This window comes from Panthera pardus, unplaced genomic scaffold (genome assembly GCF_024362965.1).
Source record: "Panthera pardus isolate Hobbes unplaced genomic scaffold, ASM2436296v1 HiC_scaffold_18, whole genome shotgun sequence".
NCBI classification, from domain to species: domain Eukaryota; kingdom Metazoa; phylum Chordata; class Mammalia; order Carnivora; family Felidae; genus Panthera; species Panthera pardus.
In genome coordinates this window covers 25,746,399-25,764,957 of record NW_026526743.1, presented here as the reverse complement: position 1 = coordinate 25,764,957, position 18,559 = coordinate 25,746,399, and the positions used below count along the sequence as shown (strand labels likewise).

At 37.2% G+C, this 18,559-nt stretch overlaps 1 protein-coding gene across 5 annotated transcripts in view; it reads right to left on the bottom strand.

Annotated features, from left to right (window-relative positions):
* The window catches only part of PHKB (phosphorylase kinase regulatory subunit beta), a 258,770-nt gene that overhangs the window by 187,259 nt on the left and 52,952 nt on the right, over positions 1-18,559 (bottom strand). For all 5 annotated transcript variants that reach the window (XM_019456029.2, XM_019456030.2, XM_019456028.2 and 2 more), the window contains 2 exons: positions 4,827-4,926; positions 27-134 (listed from right to left, as the gene is read on the bottom strand). In XM_019456029.2, the coding sequence (XP_019311574.2) occupies positions 27-134; positions 4,827-4,926 (208 nt within the window). The remainder of the gene's footprint in view (positions 1-26; positions 135-4,826; positions 4,927-18,559) is intronic.

Sequence of the window (18,559 nt, the reverse complement as noted above, 5' to 3'; positions counted from 1 at the left end):
GAAAACCTGTAGTCTTCTCCTTTTACCTGAAGATGGCCATATTCCTCATGGGAGAGGATCTCATCTCCCGTATGCACATTGAAAACAGAGTGAAGACAGGTTGCTGGGCGTGGGTCCTGCTTAAACTGCTGGACCTAGAATCAAACACAAAATTCAAATAGTACTCATAACTCACATTTCCATCCAACTTTAGAAGTTATAAATTATTTTTCATGAAACTTTTTAATGACGAAAGCTATAGCTTAAAAGCAGAGGACAGAGCAAAGCAGAGATGTTATTTTTTTCTAAAGAAAGAAAACAGAAAAAAACTCATAACTACTAATTTTAATAGTTAACATGATTGTTGAATATTTAATTATTTCACAAATAGCAAATAAAGTGTAGTAGGGACCTTGTTAATGCGGTAGCAATGGCTTTTGCAACCGTTTTGTATCATTTTATTTTAGAGTCAAATAATGGTTCAGTCTGTGGGACAGGATTTCAGTGATTACAACCCACTGTATTGCTATTTGAAAATGCTTCTATGATACTCAATGAAAAAGTGCTTCAGATCTCATTCTAATTCAGTTGGTGTTCAAAACTTCAAATGCTATTTCCTTCTCTAAGGATCACAAATTGTAACCTATGCTCCTTTCTTTTCATTTCCTTTGCCACATATACTCTCCTTACAAGGCACCAATTCCAAGAGAACATAGATCATACCTGTACTTATCAACTGCATATAAAATCAAACCATTTTAGAATACTAAGTAAATACTAAATGACCTAACAGCCTCCAAGGGAAAAAAAAAAATCTATCTACTTTTTTAGGGCTTGTTCAATTCAATTTGGCAAACATTTTCTGATACCAATCATATGCCAAGTACTATGCCAGCCCCTGAAATTATGAGATGAATAAAAACAGAGAATGGATAGAATAAATCAAAGCTATATATGAAGCTTTTCCTCCTTGAAAAGATATAAGTGATGATAATATCTGCATGGTTATGATTTTGTCTTGTTTCACTTGGCTAAGAAAGCACATGGAGCTATATTCTCTTCCTCACCTTCAAATTTCTTCTCATATTTAAAACTCTATCTCCAAAAAACACCTTCTTTTATGAAGTCCCTTCTGAACTGTACCTCAAATTCCTTTCCCTGGACTCCTACATCAGGGTGTTTATTCTTCAAAATTTCTTCTCTCTTTTTATACACTCTTACTATCTTTAAGCTTCTACAAGTTACACTATCCGATATAGAGCCACTAGCTACAGGCAACTAATTAAATTACAATTAAACAAAATTTAGAAATTCAGTCCCTCATTTACACTGACTACATATCAAATAGCCGTATGTGCTTAGGGGCTTCTTCAAAGTTCAACACAGTAATACAGAGCATGTCTACCATCACAGAAAGTTCACTGGACACTACTGTGCTAAAGGGCTAATATATTTTTGCACACCCTCAAGAGCCCTGCAAATACTCCATAAACAAATGCATAGCCTTCCTTATGACTGAAGTCAAGAAACTGAAAGCAAGGCCCTACCATTAGATAGTTAGGAATGAGAGGATGAGGATGAAGGTAGAGATGTATATCTTCTATCTATAAAATGACCAAGACATCCAGTATTAACAGAAGAAGATGAGAAGGCTATCCATTCTCAGTATCTGAAACTGCTGGCTACAGTCTTAGTCTACACAAATAGAAATCAATGCGGTCACCCCTTTTACACTACCATGATTATTATCTCAAAGTGATGAACATTACTCTGGGCTCTCAGACAAAAATATGCTTAAATTAAAATAAAATACATTTTACCTATTGATAAAGATCTGAAAGAATAAGGTTTTTATTAGTTTAAGAAAGTTATTACGACAGGGCACCGGGGTGGGTAAGTCATTTAAGTGTCCAACCCTTGATTTCAGTTCAGGTCATGGTCTTAACAGTTCATGAGATTGAGCCCTGTGAAGGGCTCTGCGCTGACAGCTTGGAGACTGTTTGGGATTCTCTCTCTCTCCGTCTGTCTCTACCCATCCCGTGCTTGTATGAGCTCTCTCTCTCAAAATAAGTAAATAAACATTAAAAAAAAAAGTTATTGCTACAGTTGATAACATAGTGTTTGTCATTTGTCTTCAAGATACACAAGTACCCAGTATGAGAATTTATATTATATTCAATCACTGTGCCAGGGGAAAAAAAGAAGACCCAGACTGTAGAAGCTTTGAAAATTAATGAGGCATTATTATATGTGAATTGTAGAGAACAACTATTCTTGAAATCAGTAAAAAAAAACAAAAAAACAAAAAAACAAAAAAACAAACAAAAAAAACAAGGGACATTAATCAGTATTTTATATGTTGGGCACCTGGAAAGTAAAAATAAAGAACAATTAAGGCAAAATTTTCTAAACCAAAAAAATCTAAAATAATGTTTTCTCAACTTGTATTTTTAGATTTTTCCTGGAAACTTAAATAATTGTGAATAAACAGCTTATCATTTATGAAAAGGTGAGTAATTTGTCATCCATTCTTAATTTATAGACCTAACACAGAATTTAGGTGGGAATACCATCTCATAAGGGAATCCCGGAAGAATAAATTTTATAAAATTTTAATGACTTTTAATAAACTAGAAACTACTCAGTAACATTTTAGACAAATTTTTTATATAGATAGCTAGGGACAGAAACGTTCATAGCCCATTATAAAGGAAATCCGTGCCTTCCAAACTACTCAAAGGAAATTGAATTTATTTTGAAAAATTCTGAATACTTCTCCCAGGGGTGGGGGTGGGGGTGGTGATGGTATTAGAAAATAGAATAAATGAGAGAATATGAACATTTAAAGGTAAAAAACAATTCCTAATATGACTAAGTAGGCATTAAGATAAGTAAGTGGAAAGATAATAATAGAAATCAGATCGCTCTACATTCTGCAAATCAAGGACAACTCTATTCATTCAAATGCATAATGAATTAAAATCTTTTCAGTAGTATTTTTAGAAAATGTGTCAGGAAGCATGTCATGATTTTACTTCAGAAGACAAAGAAAATAAACCTTGAAGTCAAATAAAAAATTATTGCTATAAATACACTTCACGTTAGTTTTACAAAAAAGGCAAAAAATATATATTTCACATTTTAAAATATGCAAACATATTTTAAATATTCTACTACATATTTCTACAGCTATAGAATCATGAAGAAAATGGTGGGCATCAATGAGGTGAAGGTTTGGTAGGAGGCAGTGAGCCGGGCATGTGTGGTTAAATCTCTGAGTCAGTCCTTCACAGTCACATGTGAATTATGAAAATATCCTTCATTCCTACTCTAGAAGGTTATGGGGATCAAAAAAGATTACAACAATAAAAATGCTTTAAAATATGTAAAACCCTGTATTTTGTGGTATGCATACATACCTAATCCTAATATGATCTACACCTTCTTACAACTCACATTTACTTTGTCTAACATCATAACTACACAAAGGAAAGAAATGTTAATTCTTTATAATTTAAGAAATTCAGGACAGATTAAGCTGTATTCAAAAGAACACATAATTGTGAAGATTGGTTAGTAAGGTTGAGTAATATTCAGAAAGGGATATTAACAATTGGTTAAGCCACAAAGACCCTTTTTTATCATCATTTCCTTCCTTTTGATAAACATTACTTATTTAAGTCTGTCAGCTTGCTTAATAAACATATGAAATTCACTGGTCTCACAATGTTTCCTTGAGAAAAAAGTTAATTCACAGACATTAGGCATTCATGAGATGATAAATGTGAAATAAACAGTAAACTTCCCACACTTAGGAAAAAAAAAATTAATCACAATTACTTCAATATATATGACATACTAGTTTAAGTCAAGTATGACAATATGATTTATTTCAAGCACTGAAAAACCTTTATAATAATGATTTGCAAAGTCAAATCTCAGTAGACAATTACAGGTTTGTTACATATCTCTATTATGAGCTGGTGAATAAATTTACTTTTTCTGCCACTAACATTTTCTTGTTGCCACATTCTGATAGAGTATAATTTTTTTTTCAGTTTTGACTTCAGATACAGATCTTAAAAAAATATACAATCACAAAAACTTAATGTAATATTTACATAAAAACATAAAATATTAAGTGATAAAAACATAAAACATTCATAATTACTAATGTACATCTTTGCTACTGAATCATCAAACCTGGGGATGATCTTGGAGACTCATATACTCACTGATGTATATGGACCCAGGGACACAGATATGTAGGTAAGTAGGAGAATTATCATCTTATATTTGCATAGAATCTTAGACTTTTTATTATGTATATTATTTTAATAATAATTATTATAATTACTGATTTTTATGTATATTATTTTACTTTCCACAATATCCCTGTAAAATCTGCTATTTTCTCAGCCAAAAATTCCTGTCCTCTTTACATGTAAATGATGAAGTATTTTTAAAGTTCAATTAAGCCAGGGCAAGCACATGTGCAAAAGGATTTGGATAAGAATTTTCTTAAGTAATATATTGGTTACAATTATGGATATTGTAACGTTCCTGAGAAACTGAGTCTTTATCAAGCAAACACCAGATCCAACATACAAACAAATTAAAGCCTAAATAACAATTCTCAGTCACCTCTTGCTTACGGTGTTTCTTTAATTTCAGTATTTCAAACCCTGGGCTGGGAAGGCAGGGCTGTTTTAAGCTATCTAGACTGCTCTAGGATGTGACTTTACCTTTTGAAAGTACATTCTTCTTTAGAAGATGCTATTGCTATACTGGTTAAATTAATCCTTCAGAACGATGTGAGAATTCCAGTCCACACTACAGTGTTTTACCTTATCGGCCTGACGCATATAGCAGTAGAGAATTCCTCTCATACATTTTATAGCCGAGTGCTCCAGCTCATGGGTCCTTCCCTTGTCATCATCAATGCGCCTGGGTAAGAGAGATAACTCATGAAACAAATTGGAAATGCATTTGAAAAGGAAGCAGAGCTTTCAGTAATTAAGTATTTAACTATCTGACTAATCCTATGTTCTGGCCACATCTACTAATTCTGTAACAGTGAAACTCCATTTTCCCAGCAGATGTAGAAATGCTGCAATAAAAAAAAAAAAAAGTCCTATGATGAAACTTGTGTTGATTTCTCCTTCTTTTAAGGAAGTTAGCCAATTGCTTCAAAATAGCATACAATATTTCTACACTGACTCGGCTAAAACTTTAAAGGATATTCTAAATTGGAAAAACCAACCAAAAGATTTTTTTTTTAATATGCTGTTACAGAGTAGAGGCGATTTTTAACACCAATCCCTTTAGGTTATGCAATGGTTTGATTCAAGGCAACAAAGATTAATGTAGGCACATGCGTTCTTTGGTCTACCATGTGTTTAATAATGTCAAGGTGGGCACTTTAGACAAAGATTCCTTTAAAAAAACACACATCCAGTATGACACATGATGTATTTGGGGAGTTTTATACTCTTGGGTCTTAGCTTAAAATCAATCGACCATTGTTTATATCTCTTGATTTTAAAAAGAAAAAAATCAGTTAAAATGTAACTATTTAGCAAGATGAAGATATTCTTCTAACTTTAGGTTCCTTTTTTACCATGGATCAAAAGGTAGATGACATTTAACCATGACTGAAAAATGAAAGTAACTTATTCATTGTTTCACTGAATCGTAACTAAAATATCTGGCACTCATCCTCCCTTGATAAAAAGTATCACCCGTCTCCTTAAAAAGTAGACTACAATTTCTTCCTATTCTAACTGCGAATCTCATCTACCACTATGAGAAAGAAGAATGATCATTTTAACATAGCACTGTCAATGTCAGACAAGTAAGCTGCTATTAGAATATCATTCTTCCCTCCAATGCAGGTACTGTAGTAAAACCACCATGACTTTGTTCTATGATCTATTTTTCTGTCTAATGTCCAACACAAGTGTTTTAATAGAGGCAAATTATACCACAGGTAACAGTGGACCATACAAGAGAAACAGCATACTTCGGGTAGAATAAACTCAATGAAATCTGTGTCCGATTCCAACCTCATCTAAAAATAAAACAAAATAAAATTCAAGTTTTTCTAAAATTGTCTTTTTTAAGTTTATTTATTTATTTTGAGAGAGAGAGAGAGCCAGGCAAAGAAAGAATCCCAAGGAGATTCCACCCTGACAGCCCCATTCAATGCAAGGCTCGAACTCACAAACTCTGAGATCACAACCTGAGCCAAAGTCAAGAGTCAGACACTTAACTGACAGAACCACCAGGCACCCCATAAAATTGTTTTTAAAATAATTTTCTGCCCCTAATTTTAATAAGCATTTAACCAAAACTAAAATATTCCAGAATAAATCAGCCACAATGAAGAGTTCTTCCCTTTTAATGAAGTTCCCCTATTTCTCCTTTCTTCACCAAATAAAGTAGAAACCAGAAGAATATTTCACTTCTGACTAAGAAAGTAAAACAAACAAACAAACAAACAAACAAAAAAACAGGTGCATTTGAGTAAAAACATTTAGGCTGCCAGGATATATTTATTACCTTTTCACAGATTTAAGGTGAATATGATGACCTGAAATAATTCCTTTATTTTCTACCAGGATCTAGCAATATACCACTCTCCTTAATAAGCTCTGTGGAGGTAAACTCAAGTTTTAATATGATCTAATGAATACTTTTAATTCTAAAAAATGAATAAATGGAAGAATAATAATCCGTGAATTTACTTATCACACACTTCAAAAACATTTCCTCAAAACAAAGATTTTTGCCTTCATAACCATAATATTATCACCAACTCAAGGAACTTATTATTGTTACTAAATTATCTAATATATATGCTATATCAAATTTACCCAAATATACCCAAGATATACCTTTTAGTATTTATTTCTAATGTGGGATACAATAAAAGATTGCATTTGAGTGCCATGTTTATTTTGTTGACTAATTTAACATTTTATTTCCTTTTTCTTTTTTTAAATGAAGTATGATTAACATACAGTGTTATATTAGTTTCAGGTGTATAATATAATGAGTAAACAATATGGTACTCAATATTCCTGAAGATAAGTGTATTCTTGATCTCCTTTATCTATTTCGCCTATCCCCCCCATCCACCTACCTCCTCTCTGGCAACTACCAGTTTGTTACCTGCATTTAAGAGTATGGTTTCTTGTTTGCCTCTTTTTTGTTTGTTCATTTATTTATTTGGTTTCTTAAATTCCACATATAAATAAATAAACCCACACTTATATGGTTGATTAATATACAACAAAGAAAGTAATAATGTGTAATTGGGAAAAGGCAGTCTCTTCAATAAATGGTGCCAGGAAAACTAAACAGTTACATGCAAAAGAATAAAACTGGACCAGTTCCTTACACTGCACACAAAAATAAACTCCAAATTAATTACTGTGAGACACAAAACCATAAACTTTTTTTTAATTGATTAATTAATTTTTAAAAATATGAAATTTATTATCAAATTGGTTTCCATACAACACACAGTACTCATTCCAACTGGTGCCCCCCTCAATACCCATCACCCACACTCCCATCCCTCCCAACCCCCATCAACCCTGTTTGTTCTCAGTTTTTAAGAGTCTCTTATATTTTGGCTCCCTCCCTCTCTAACTGCTTTTTTCCCCCCTCCCCCATGGTCTTCTGTTAAGTTTCTCAGGATCCACATAAGAGTGAAAACATATGGTATATGTATTTCCCTGTATAACTTACTTCACTTAGCATAAAACTCTCCAGTTCCATCCACGTTGCTACAAAAGGCCAGATTTCATTCTTTCTCATTGCCACATAGTATTCCATTACGTATACAAATCACAATTTCTTTATCCATTCATCAATTGATGGACATTTAGCCTCTTTGCATAATTTGGCTATTGTTGAAAGTGCTGCTATAAACATTGGGTACAAGTGCCCCTATGCATCAGTACTCCTGTATCCCTTGGGTAAATTCCTAGCAGTGCTATTGCTGGGTCAAAGGGTAGATCTATTTTTACTGTTTTCAGGAACATCCACACTGTTTTGAGAGCGACTGCACCGGTTTACATTCCCACCAACAGTGCAAGAGGGTTCCCATTTCTCTACATCCTCGCCAGCATCTATAGTCTCCTGATTTATTCATTTTGGCCATTCAGACTGGTGTGCAGTGGTAACTGAGTGTGGTTTTGACTTGTATTTCCCTTATAAGGAGCGACACTGAGCATCATTTCATGTGCCTGTTGGCCATCTGGATGCCCTCTTTAGAGAAGTGTCTACTCATGTCTTCTGCCCATTTCTTCACTGGATTATTTGTCTTTTGGGTGTGCAGTTTGGTGAGCTATTTATAGATTTTGGATACTAGCCCTGTGTCTGATATGTCATTTGCAAATATCTTTTCCCATGTGGTTGCTTGGCTTTTAGTTCTGTTGATTGTTTCCTTGGCAGTGCACAAGCTTGTCATCTTCATGAGGTCCCAACAGTTCATTTTTGCTTTTAATTCCCTAGCCTTTGGGGATATGTCATGTAAGAAATTACTATGGCTGAGGTCAGAGAGGTTTTCTCCTGCTTTCTCCTCTAGGGTTTTGATGGGTTCCTGTCTCACATTCAGGTCCTTTATCCATTTTGAGTTTACTTTTGTGAATGGTGTGAGAAAGTGGTCTAGATTCATCCTTATGCATGTTGCTGTCTGGTTCTCCCAACACCATTTGTTAAAGAGACTGTCTTTTTTCCATTGGATAGTCTTTCCTGCTTTGTCAAAGATTAGTTGGCCATACTTTCATGGGTCTAATTCTGGGGTTTCTATTCTATTCCATTGGTCTATGTGTCTGTTTTTGTGCAATACCATGCTGTCTTGATGATGACAGCTTTGTAGTAGAGGCTAAAGTCTGGGATTGTGATGCCTCCTGCTTTGGTTTCTTCTTCAAAATTACTTTGGCTATTCGGGGCCTTTTGTGGTTCCATATGAATTTTAGGATTGCTTGTTCTAGTTTTGAGAAGAATGCTGGTGCAATTTTGATTGGGACTGCACTGAATGTGTAGATAGCTTTGGGTAGTATTGACATTATAACAATGTTTATTCTTCCAATTATTGAGCACGGAATGGTTTCCATTTCTTTATGTCTTCTTCAATTTTCTTCATAACCATTCTATAGTTTTCAGCATACACATCTTATACTTCTTTGGTTAGGTTTATTCCTAGGTATTTTATGCTTCTTGGTGCAATTGTGAATGGGATCAATTTCTTTGTCTTTCTGTTGCTTCATTATTAGTGTTAAAAATGCAACTGATGAAGACATCCTGGGAAGATGGCGGCATAGGAGGATGCTAGGCTCACCATGCGTCCTGCTGATCACTTAGATTCCACCTATAGCTGCCTAAATAACCCAGAAAACCACCAGAAGACTAGCAGAACGGAGTCTCTGGAGCCAAGCGCAGACGAGAGGCCCACGGAAGAGGGTAGGAAGGGTGGCGAGGCGGTGGTGCGCTCCACGGACTGGCGGGAGGGAGCCGGGGCAGAGGGGCACCACCGGCCAAGCAGAGCCCCCGAGTCTGGCTTGCAAAAGCGGAGGGGCTGGACAGAGTGTGTTCCGATAGCAAGCAGGACTTGACATCTGAAAGGTTATAAGCTAACAGCTCTGCTCAGAGAGCGGGAGGGCTGGAGGACAATGGGAGGGAGAGTTGTTGAGCCCATGACGAAATAACTCATCTTGGCAGGGAACAAAGGTGCTCGCCAGCGCCATCTCCAACATCCATTCCCCAGCCAAAATCCCAAAGGGAACCAGTTCCTGCCAGGGAACTTGCTTGCACCCCGCAAACACCCAACGCTGTGCATCTGTGGATCCATCCCTCCAGCAGTCTGACCCCCTCCCAAAGCGGATCTTCAATGGAAAAGCAAGCTGAGCCTGCCCCTCCCACCCCTGTGAACCTTGCCGATCCACCCCAGCTAATACACCAGATCCCCAGCACCACAAGTCTGGCAGTGTGCAAGTAGCCCAGACGGGCCACGCCATCCCGCAGTGAATCCCGCCCCTAGGAGAGGGGAAGAGAAGGCACACACCAGTCTGACTGTGGCCCCAGCGGTGGGCTGGGGGAAGACATCAGGTCTGACTCCGCCCCGGCCAACAACGCAAGTTATTCAAGACAGCACAGGGGAAGTGCCCCGCAGTCCCGCACCACTCCAGGAACTGTCTAAAATGAACGGAAGAATTCCCCTCAGAAAAACGTCAAGGAAATAATGACAGCTAACAAACTGATCAAAAACGATTTAAACAATATAACAGAAAGTGAATTTAGTATAATAGTCATAAAATTAATCACTGGCCTTGAAAACAGTATGAAGGACAGCAGAGTATCTCTTGCTACAGAGATCAAGGGACTAAGGAACGGCCAGGAGGAGATAAAAAATGCTATCCATGAGCTGCAAAATAAAATGGAGACAACTACGGCTTGGATTGAAGAGGCAGAGGAGAGAATAGGTAAACTAGAAGATAAAATTATGGAAAAAGAAGAAGCTGAGAAAAAGAGAGATAAAAAAAATCCAGGAGTTTGAGGGGAAAATTAGAGAACTAAGTGATGCACTAAAGAGAAATAATATACGCATAATTGGTATTCCAGAGGAGGAAGAGAGAGGGAAAGGTGCTGAAGGTGTACTTGAAGAAATAATAGCTGAGAACTTCCTGGATCTGGGGAAGGAAAAAGGCATTGAAATCCAAGAGGCACAGAGAACTCCCTTCAGACGGAACTTGAATCAATCTTCTGCACGACATATCATAGTGAAACTGGGAAAATACAAGGATAAAGAGAATATTCTAAAAGCAGCCAGAGATAAACGTGCTGAAACATATAAAGGGAGACCTATAAGACTCGTGACTGAGCTCTCTACTGAAACTTGGCAGGCCAGAAAAGAATGGCAGGAGATCTTCCATGTGATGAACACAAAAAAATATGCAGCCGAGAATCCTTTATCCAGCAAGTCTGTCATTTAGAATAGAAGGAGAGATAAAGGTCTTCCCAAACAAACAAAAACTGAAGGAATTCGTCGCCACCAAACCAGCCCTACAAGAGATCCTAAGGGGGATCCTGTGAGACAAAGTACCACAGACATCGCTATAAGCATGAAACCTACGGACATCACAATGACTCTAAACCCTTATCTTTCTATAACACTGAATGTAAATGGACTAAATGCACCAACGAAAAGACATAGGGTATCAGAATGGATAAAAAAACAAGACCCATCTATTTGCTGTCTACAAGCGACTCGTTTAGACCTGAGGACACCTTCAGATTGAGAGTGAGGGGATGGAGAACTATTTATCATGCCACTGGAAGTCTAAAGAAAGCTGGAGTAGCCATACTTATATCAGACAAACTAGACTTTAAATTTAAAGGCTGTAACAAGAGATGAAGAAGGGCATTATATAATAACCACGGGGTCTATCCATCAGGAAGAGCTAACAATTATAAATGTCTATGCGCCGAATACAGGTGCCCCCAAATATATAAAACAATCACAAACATAAGCAACCTTATTGATAAGAATGTGGTAATTGCAGGGGACTTTAACACTCCACTTACAGAAATGGATAGATCATATAGACACACGGTCAATAAAGAAACAAGGGCCCTGAATGATATATTGGATCAGATGGACTTGACAGATATATTTAGAACTCTGCATCCCAAAGCAAAAGAATATACTTTCTTCTCGAGTGTACATGGAACATTCTCCAAGATAGATCACACACTGGGTCACGAAACAGCCCTTCATAAGTATACAAGAATTGAGATCGTACCATGCATACTTTCAGACCACAATGCTGTGAAGCTTGAAATCAACCACAGGGAAAAGTCTGGAAAACCTCCAAAAGCATGGAGGTTAAAGAACACCCTACTAAAGAATGAATGGGTCAACCAGGCAATTAGAAAAGAAATTAAAAAATATATGGAAACAAATGAAAATGAAAATACAACAATCCAACCGCTTTGGGATGCAGCGAAGGCAGTCCTGAGAGGAAAATACATTGCAATCCAGGTCCAACTCAAGGAACAAAAAAATCCCAAATACAAAATCTAACAGCACACCTAAAAGAAATAGAAGCAGAACAGCAAAGACACCCCAAACCCAGCAGCAGAAGAGAAATAATAAAGATCAGAACAGAAATAAACAACATAGAATCTAAAAAAACTGTAGAGCAGATCAACGAAACCAAGAGTTGGTTTTTTGAAAAAATAAACAAAATTGACAAACCTCTAGCCAGGCTTCTCAAAAAGAAAAGAGAGATGACCCAAATAGATAAAATCATGAATGAAAATGGAATTATTACAACCAATCCCTCAGAGATACAAGCAATTATCAGGGAATACTATGAAAAAGTATATGCCAACAATCTGGACAACCTGGAAGAAATGGACAAATTCCTAAACACCCATAAGCTTCCAAAACTCAATCAGGAGGAAATAGAAAGCTTGAACAGACCCATAACCAGCGAAGAAATTGAATCAGTCATCAAAAATCTCCCGACAAATAATAGTCCAGGACCAGATGGCTTCCCAGGGGAGTTCTACCAGACGTTTAAAGCAGAGATAATACCTATCCTTCTCAAGCTATTCCAAGAAATAGAAAGGGAAGGAAAACTTCCAGACTCATTCTATGAAGCCAGCATTACTTTGATTCCTAAACCAGACACAGACCCAGTAAAAAAAGAGAACTACAGGCCAATATCCCTGATGAATATGGATGCAAAAATTCTCAATAAGATACTAGCAAATCGAATTCAACAGCATATAAAAAGAGTTATTCACCAGGATCAAGTGGGATTCATTCCTGAGATGCAGGGCTGGTTCAACATTCGCAAATCAATCAATGTGATACATCACATTAATAAAAGATAAGAACCATATGATCCTGTCAATCGATGCAGAAAAGCCATTTGACAAAATTCAGCAACGTTTCTTAACAAAAACCCTTGAGAAAGTCGGAATAGAAGGAACATACTTAAACATCATAAAAGCCATTTATGAAAAGCCCACAGCCAACATCATCCACAATGGGGAAAAACTGAGAGCTTTTTCCCTGAGATCAGGAACACGACAGGGATGTCCACTCTCACCACCGTTGTTTAACATAGTGTTGGAAGTTCTAGCATCAGCAACCAGACAACAAAAGGAAATCAAAGGCATCAAAATTGGCAAAGATGAAGTTAAGCTTTCACTTTTTGCAGATGACATATTATACATGGAAAATCCAAGGGACTCCACCAAAAGCCTGCTAGAACTGATAAATGAATTTAGCAAAAATGCAGGATACAAAATCAATGTACAGAAATCAGTTGCATTCTTATACACTAATAATGAAGCAACAGAAAGACAAATAAAGAAACTGATCCAATTCACAATTCCACCAAGAAGCAAAAAATACCTAGGGATAAATCTAACCAAAGATGTACAAGATCTGTATGCTGAAAACTATAGAAAGCTTATGAAGGAAATTGAAGAAGGTATAGAGAAATGGAAAGACACTCCGTGCTTATGGATTGGAAGAATAAATATTGTCAAAATGTCAATACTACCCAAAGCTATCTACACATTCAATGCAATCCCAATCAAAATTGCACCAGCATTCTTCTCAAAACTAGAACAAGCAATCCTAAAATTCATATGGAACCACAAAAGGCCCCAAATAGCCAAAGTAATTTTGAAGAAGAAGACCAAAGCAGGAGGCATCACAATCCCAGACTTTAACCTCTACTACAAAGCTGTCATCATCACGACAGCATGGTATTGGCACAAAAACAGACACATAGACCAATGGAATACAATAGAAACCCCAGAACTAGACCCACAAACGTATGGCCAACTAATTTTTGACAAAGCAGGAAAGACTATCCAATGGAAAAAAGACAGTCTCTTTAACAAATGGTCCTGGGAGAACTGGACAGCAACATGCAGAAGGATGAAACTAGACCACTTTCTTACACAAGTCACAAAAATAAACTCAAAATGGATAAAGGACCTGAATGTGAGACAGGAACCCATCAAAACCCTAGAGGAGAAAGCAGGAAAAGACCTCTCTGACCTCAGCCGTAGCAATTTCTTACTTGACACATCCCCAAAGGCAAGGGAATTAAAAGCAAAAATGAACTACTGGGACCTCATGAAGATAAAAAGCTTCTGCACAGCAAAGGAAACAACCAACAAAACTAAAAGGCAACCAACGGAATGGGAAAAGATATTTGCAAATGACATATCAGACAAAGGGCTAGTATCCAAAATCTATAAAGAGCTCATCAAACTGCACACCCACAAAACAAAGAACCCAGTGAAGAAATGGGCAGAAGACATGAGTAGACACTTCTCTAAAGAAGACATCCAGATGGCCAACAGGCACATGAAAAGATGCTCAACGTTGCTCCTCATCAGGGAAATACAAATCAAAACCACACTCAGATATCACCTCACGCCAGTCAGAGTGGCCAAAATGAACAAATCAGGAGACTATAGGGCTGAAGAGGATGTGGAGAAACGGGAAACCTCTTGCACTGTTGGTGGGAATGCAAATTGGTGCAGCCACTCTGGAAAACAGTGTGGAGGTTCCTCAGAAAATTAAAAATAGACCTACCCTATGACCCAGCAATAGCACTGCTAGGAATTTACCCAAGGGATACAGGAGTACTGATGCATAGGGGCACTTGTACCCCAATGTTTATAGCAGCACTCTCAACAATAGCCAAATTATGGAAAGAGCCTAAATGTCCATCAACTGATGAATGGATAAAGAAATTGTGGTTTATATACACAATGGAATACTACGTGGCAATGAGAAAGAATGAAATATGGCCCTTTGTAGCAACGTGAATGGAACTGGAGAGCGTGATGCTAAGTGAAATAAGCCATACAGAGAAAGACAGATACCATATGTTTTCTCTCTTGTGTGGATCCTCAGAAACTTAACAGAAACCCATGGGGGAGGGGAAGGAAAGAAAAAAAAAAGAGGTTAGAGTGGAAGAGAGCCAAAGCATAAGAGACTCTTACAAACTGAGAACAAACTGAGGGTTGATAGGGGGTGGGAAGGAAGGGAGGGTGGGTGATGGGTATTGAGGAGGGCACCTTTTGGGATGAGCACTGGGTGTTGTATGGAAACCAATTTGACAATAAACTTCATATATTGAAAAAAAAATGTAACTGATTTCTGTACAATGATTTTGTATCCTGAGACATTGCTGAATTCATGTTATCAGTTCTAGCAGACTTTTGGTGGAGCCTATCATGTTTTCCATTCATAATATCATGTCATCTGCAAAAAGTGAAATGTTGACATCATCATTGCCAATTTTGATGCCTTTGATTTTCTATTGTTGTCTGATTGCTGATGCTAGAACTTCCAACACTATGTTAAACAACAGCGTTGAGAGTGGACATCCCTGTCCTGTTCCTGACTTCGGGGGAAAAGCTCTCAGTTATTCCCCACTGAGGATGATATTAGCTGTGAGCTTTTCATAATTGGCTTTTATGATGTTTAAGTATGTTCCTTCTATCCCGACTTTCTCAAGAGTTTTTATTAAGAAAGGATGCTGGATTTTGTAAAATGCTTTTTCTGCATCGATAGAGAGGATCTTATGGTTCTTTTCTTTTATTAATGTGATGTATCACATTGTTTTGCGATTGTTCAACCAGCCCTGCATCCCAGGAATGAATCCCACTTGATCGTGGCGAATAACTCTTTTTATATGCTGTTGAATTCGATTTGCTAGTATCTTATTGAGAATTTTTGCATCCATATTCATCAGGGACATTGGCCTGTAGTTCTCTTTTTTTGCTGGGTGTCTTTCTGGTTTAGGAATCAAAGTAATGCTGGCTTCATAGAATGAGTCTGGAAGTTTCCCTTCCCTTTTGATTTTCTGGAACAGCTTGAGAAGAATAGGTATTATCTCTGCTTTAAATGTATGGTAGAATTCCCTTGTGAAGCCATCTGGTCCTGGACTCGTATTTGTTGGGAGATTTTTGATAAGTGATTCAAGTTCTTCACTGGTTATGGGTCTGTTCAAGTTTTCTATTTCCTCCTGATTGAGTTTTGGAAGTGTGTCAGTGCTTAGGAATTTGTCCATTTCTTCCAGGTTGTCCAGTTTGTTGGCATATAATTTTTCATAGTATTCCCTGATAATTGCTTATATCTCTGAGGGATTGGTTGTAATAATTCCATTTTCATTCATGATTTTATCTATTTGGGTCATCTCCCTTTTCTTTTTGAGAAGCCTGGCTAGTGGTTTATCAATTTTGTTTATTTTTTCAAAAAACCAACTCTTCGTTTCATTGATCTGCTCTACAGTTTCTTTAGATGCTATATTGTTTAATTCTGCTCTGATCTTTATTATTTCTCTTCTTCTGCTGGGTTTGATGTGTCTTTACTGTTCTGCTTCTATTTCCTTTAGGTGTGCTGTTAGATTTTGTATTTGGGATTTTCCTTGTTTCTTGAGATAGTCCTGGACTGCAATTATTTTCCTCTCAGGACTGTCTTCGCTGCATCCCAAAGCGTTTGGATTGTTGCATTTTCATTTTCATTTGTTTCCATATATTTTTTAATTTCTTTTCTAATTGCCTGGTTGACCCATTCATTCTTTAGTAGGGTGTTCTTTAACCTCCATGCTTTTGGAGGTTTTCCAGACTTTTTCCTGTGGTTGATTTCAAGCTTCATAGCATTGTGGTCTGAAAGTATGCAAGGTATGATTTCAAATCTTGTATACTTATGAAGGGCTGTTTTGTGACCCAGTATGTGATCTATCTTGGGGAATGTTCAATGTGCACTCGAGCAGAAAGTATATTCTTTTGCTTTGGGATACAGAGTTCTAAATATATCTGTCAAGTCCATCTGATCCAATGTATCATTCAGGGCCCTTGTTTCTTATTGACCGTGTGTCTACATGATCTATCCATTTCTGTAAGTGTTAAAGTCCCCTGCAATTACCACATTCTTATCAATAAGGTTGCTTATGTTTGTAATTGTTTTATATATTTGGGGGCTCCCGTATTTGGCGAATAGACGCTTATAGTTATTAGCTCTTCCTGATGGATAGACCCTGTAATTATTATATAATGCACTTCTTCATCTCTTGTTACAGCCTTTAATTTAAAGTCAGTTTGTCTGATATAAGTATGGCTACTCCAGCTTTCTTTTGACTTCCAGTAGCATGATAGATAGTTCGCCATCCCCTCACTTTCAATCTGAAGGTGTCCTCAAGTCTAAAAGGAGTCTCTTTTTGTAGACAGCAAATAGATGGGTCTTGTTTTTTTGACCATTCTGATACTGTATGTCTTTAGGTTGGAACATTTAGTCCATTTACATACAGTGTTATAGAATTATATGGGTTTAGAGTCATTGTGATGTCTGTAGGTTTCATGCTTGTAGTGATGTCTCTGGTCCTTTGTGGTCCTTGCAACATTTCACTCACAGAATCCCCCTTAGTATCTCTTGTAGGGCTGGTTTAGTGGTGATGAATTCCTTCATGTTTTTTTGAGAACACCTTTAACTCTCCTTCTATTCTGAATGACAGACTTGCTGGATAAAGGATTCTCGGCTGCATATTTTTTCTGTTCATCACATTGAGGATTTCCTGCCATTCGTTTCTGACCTGCCAAGTTTCATTAGATAGATCCATCACTAGTCTTATCAGTCTCCATTTATATGTTAGAGGGTCCTTATCCCTAGCTGCTTTCAGAATTTTCTCTTTATCCTGGTAGTTTGCCAGTTTTGTTATGATATGTCACACAGAAGATCAATTCAAGTTACGTGTGAAGACAGTTCTCTGTGCCTCTTGGATTTTAATGCCTGTTTCCTTCCCCAGATCATGGAATTTCTCAACTATGATTTGTTCAAGTACACCTTCAGCACCTTTTTCTCTCTTCCTCTTCTGGAATCCCTATTATATGGATATTGTTGTGCTTGATTGCATCACTTAGTTCTCTAATTCCCCCCTCATACTCCTGGATTTTTTTATCTCTCTTTTTCTCAGCTTCCTCTTTCCATAATTTTATCTTCTAATTCACCTATTCTCTCCTCTGCCTCTTCAATCCGAGCTGCGGTCTCCTCCATTTTATTTTGCACCTTGTTTATAGCATTTTTTAGCTCTTCCTGACAGTTTCTTAGTCCCCTGATCTCTGTAGCAATAGATTCTCTGCTCTCCTCTATACTTTTTCAAGCTCAGTGATTAATTTTATGATTATTATTCTATATTCATGGTCCGTTATATTGCTTAAATCGTTTTTGATCAGTTCGTTAGCTGTCGCTACTTCCTGGAGTTTCTTTTGAGAATTCTTCCATTTCATCATTTTGGATAGTCTCTGGAGGGGCGTGGAACTGTGGGGCATGTCCACTGTGCTGTCTGGAATAACTTGTGTTCGTTGGCGGGGCTGCAGTCAGACCTAATATCTGTCCCCAGCCCACAGCTAGGGCCACAGTCAGACTGGTGTGTACCTTTTCTTCCCCTCTCCCAGGGGCAGGTCTCACTGGAGTGGTGTGGCCCCTGTCTGGGCTACTTGCACACTCTCAGGCTTCGGTGCTGCTTTG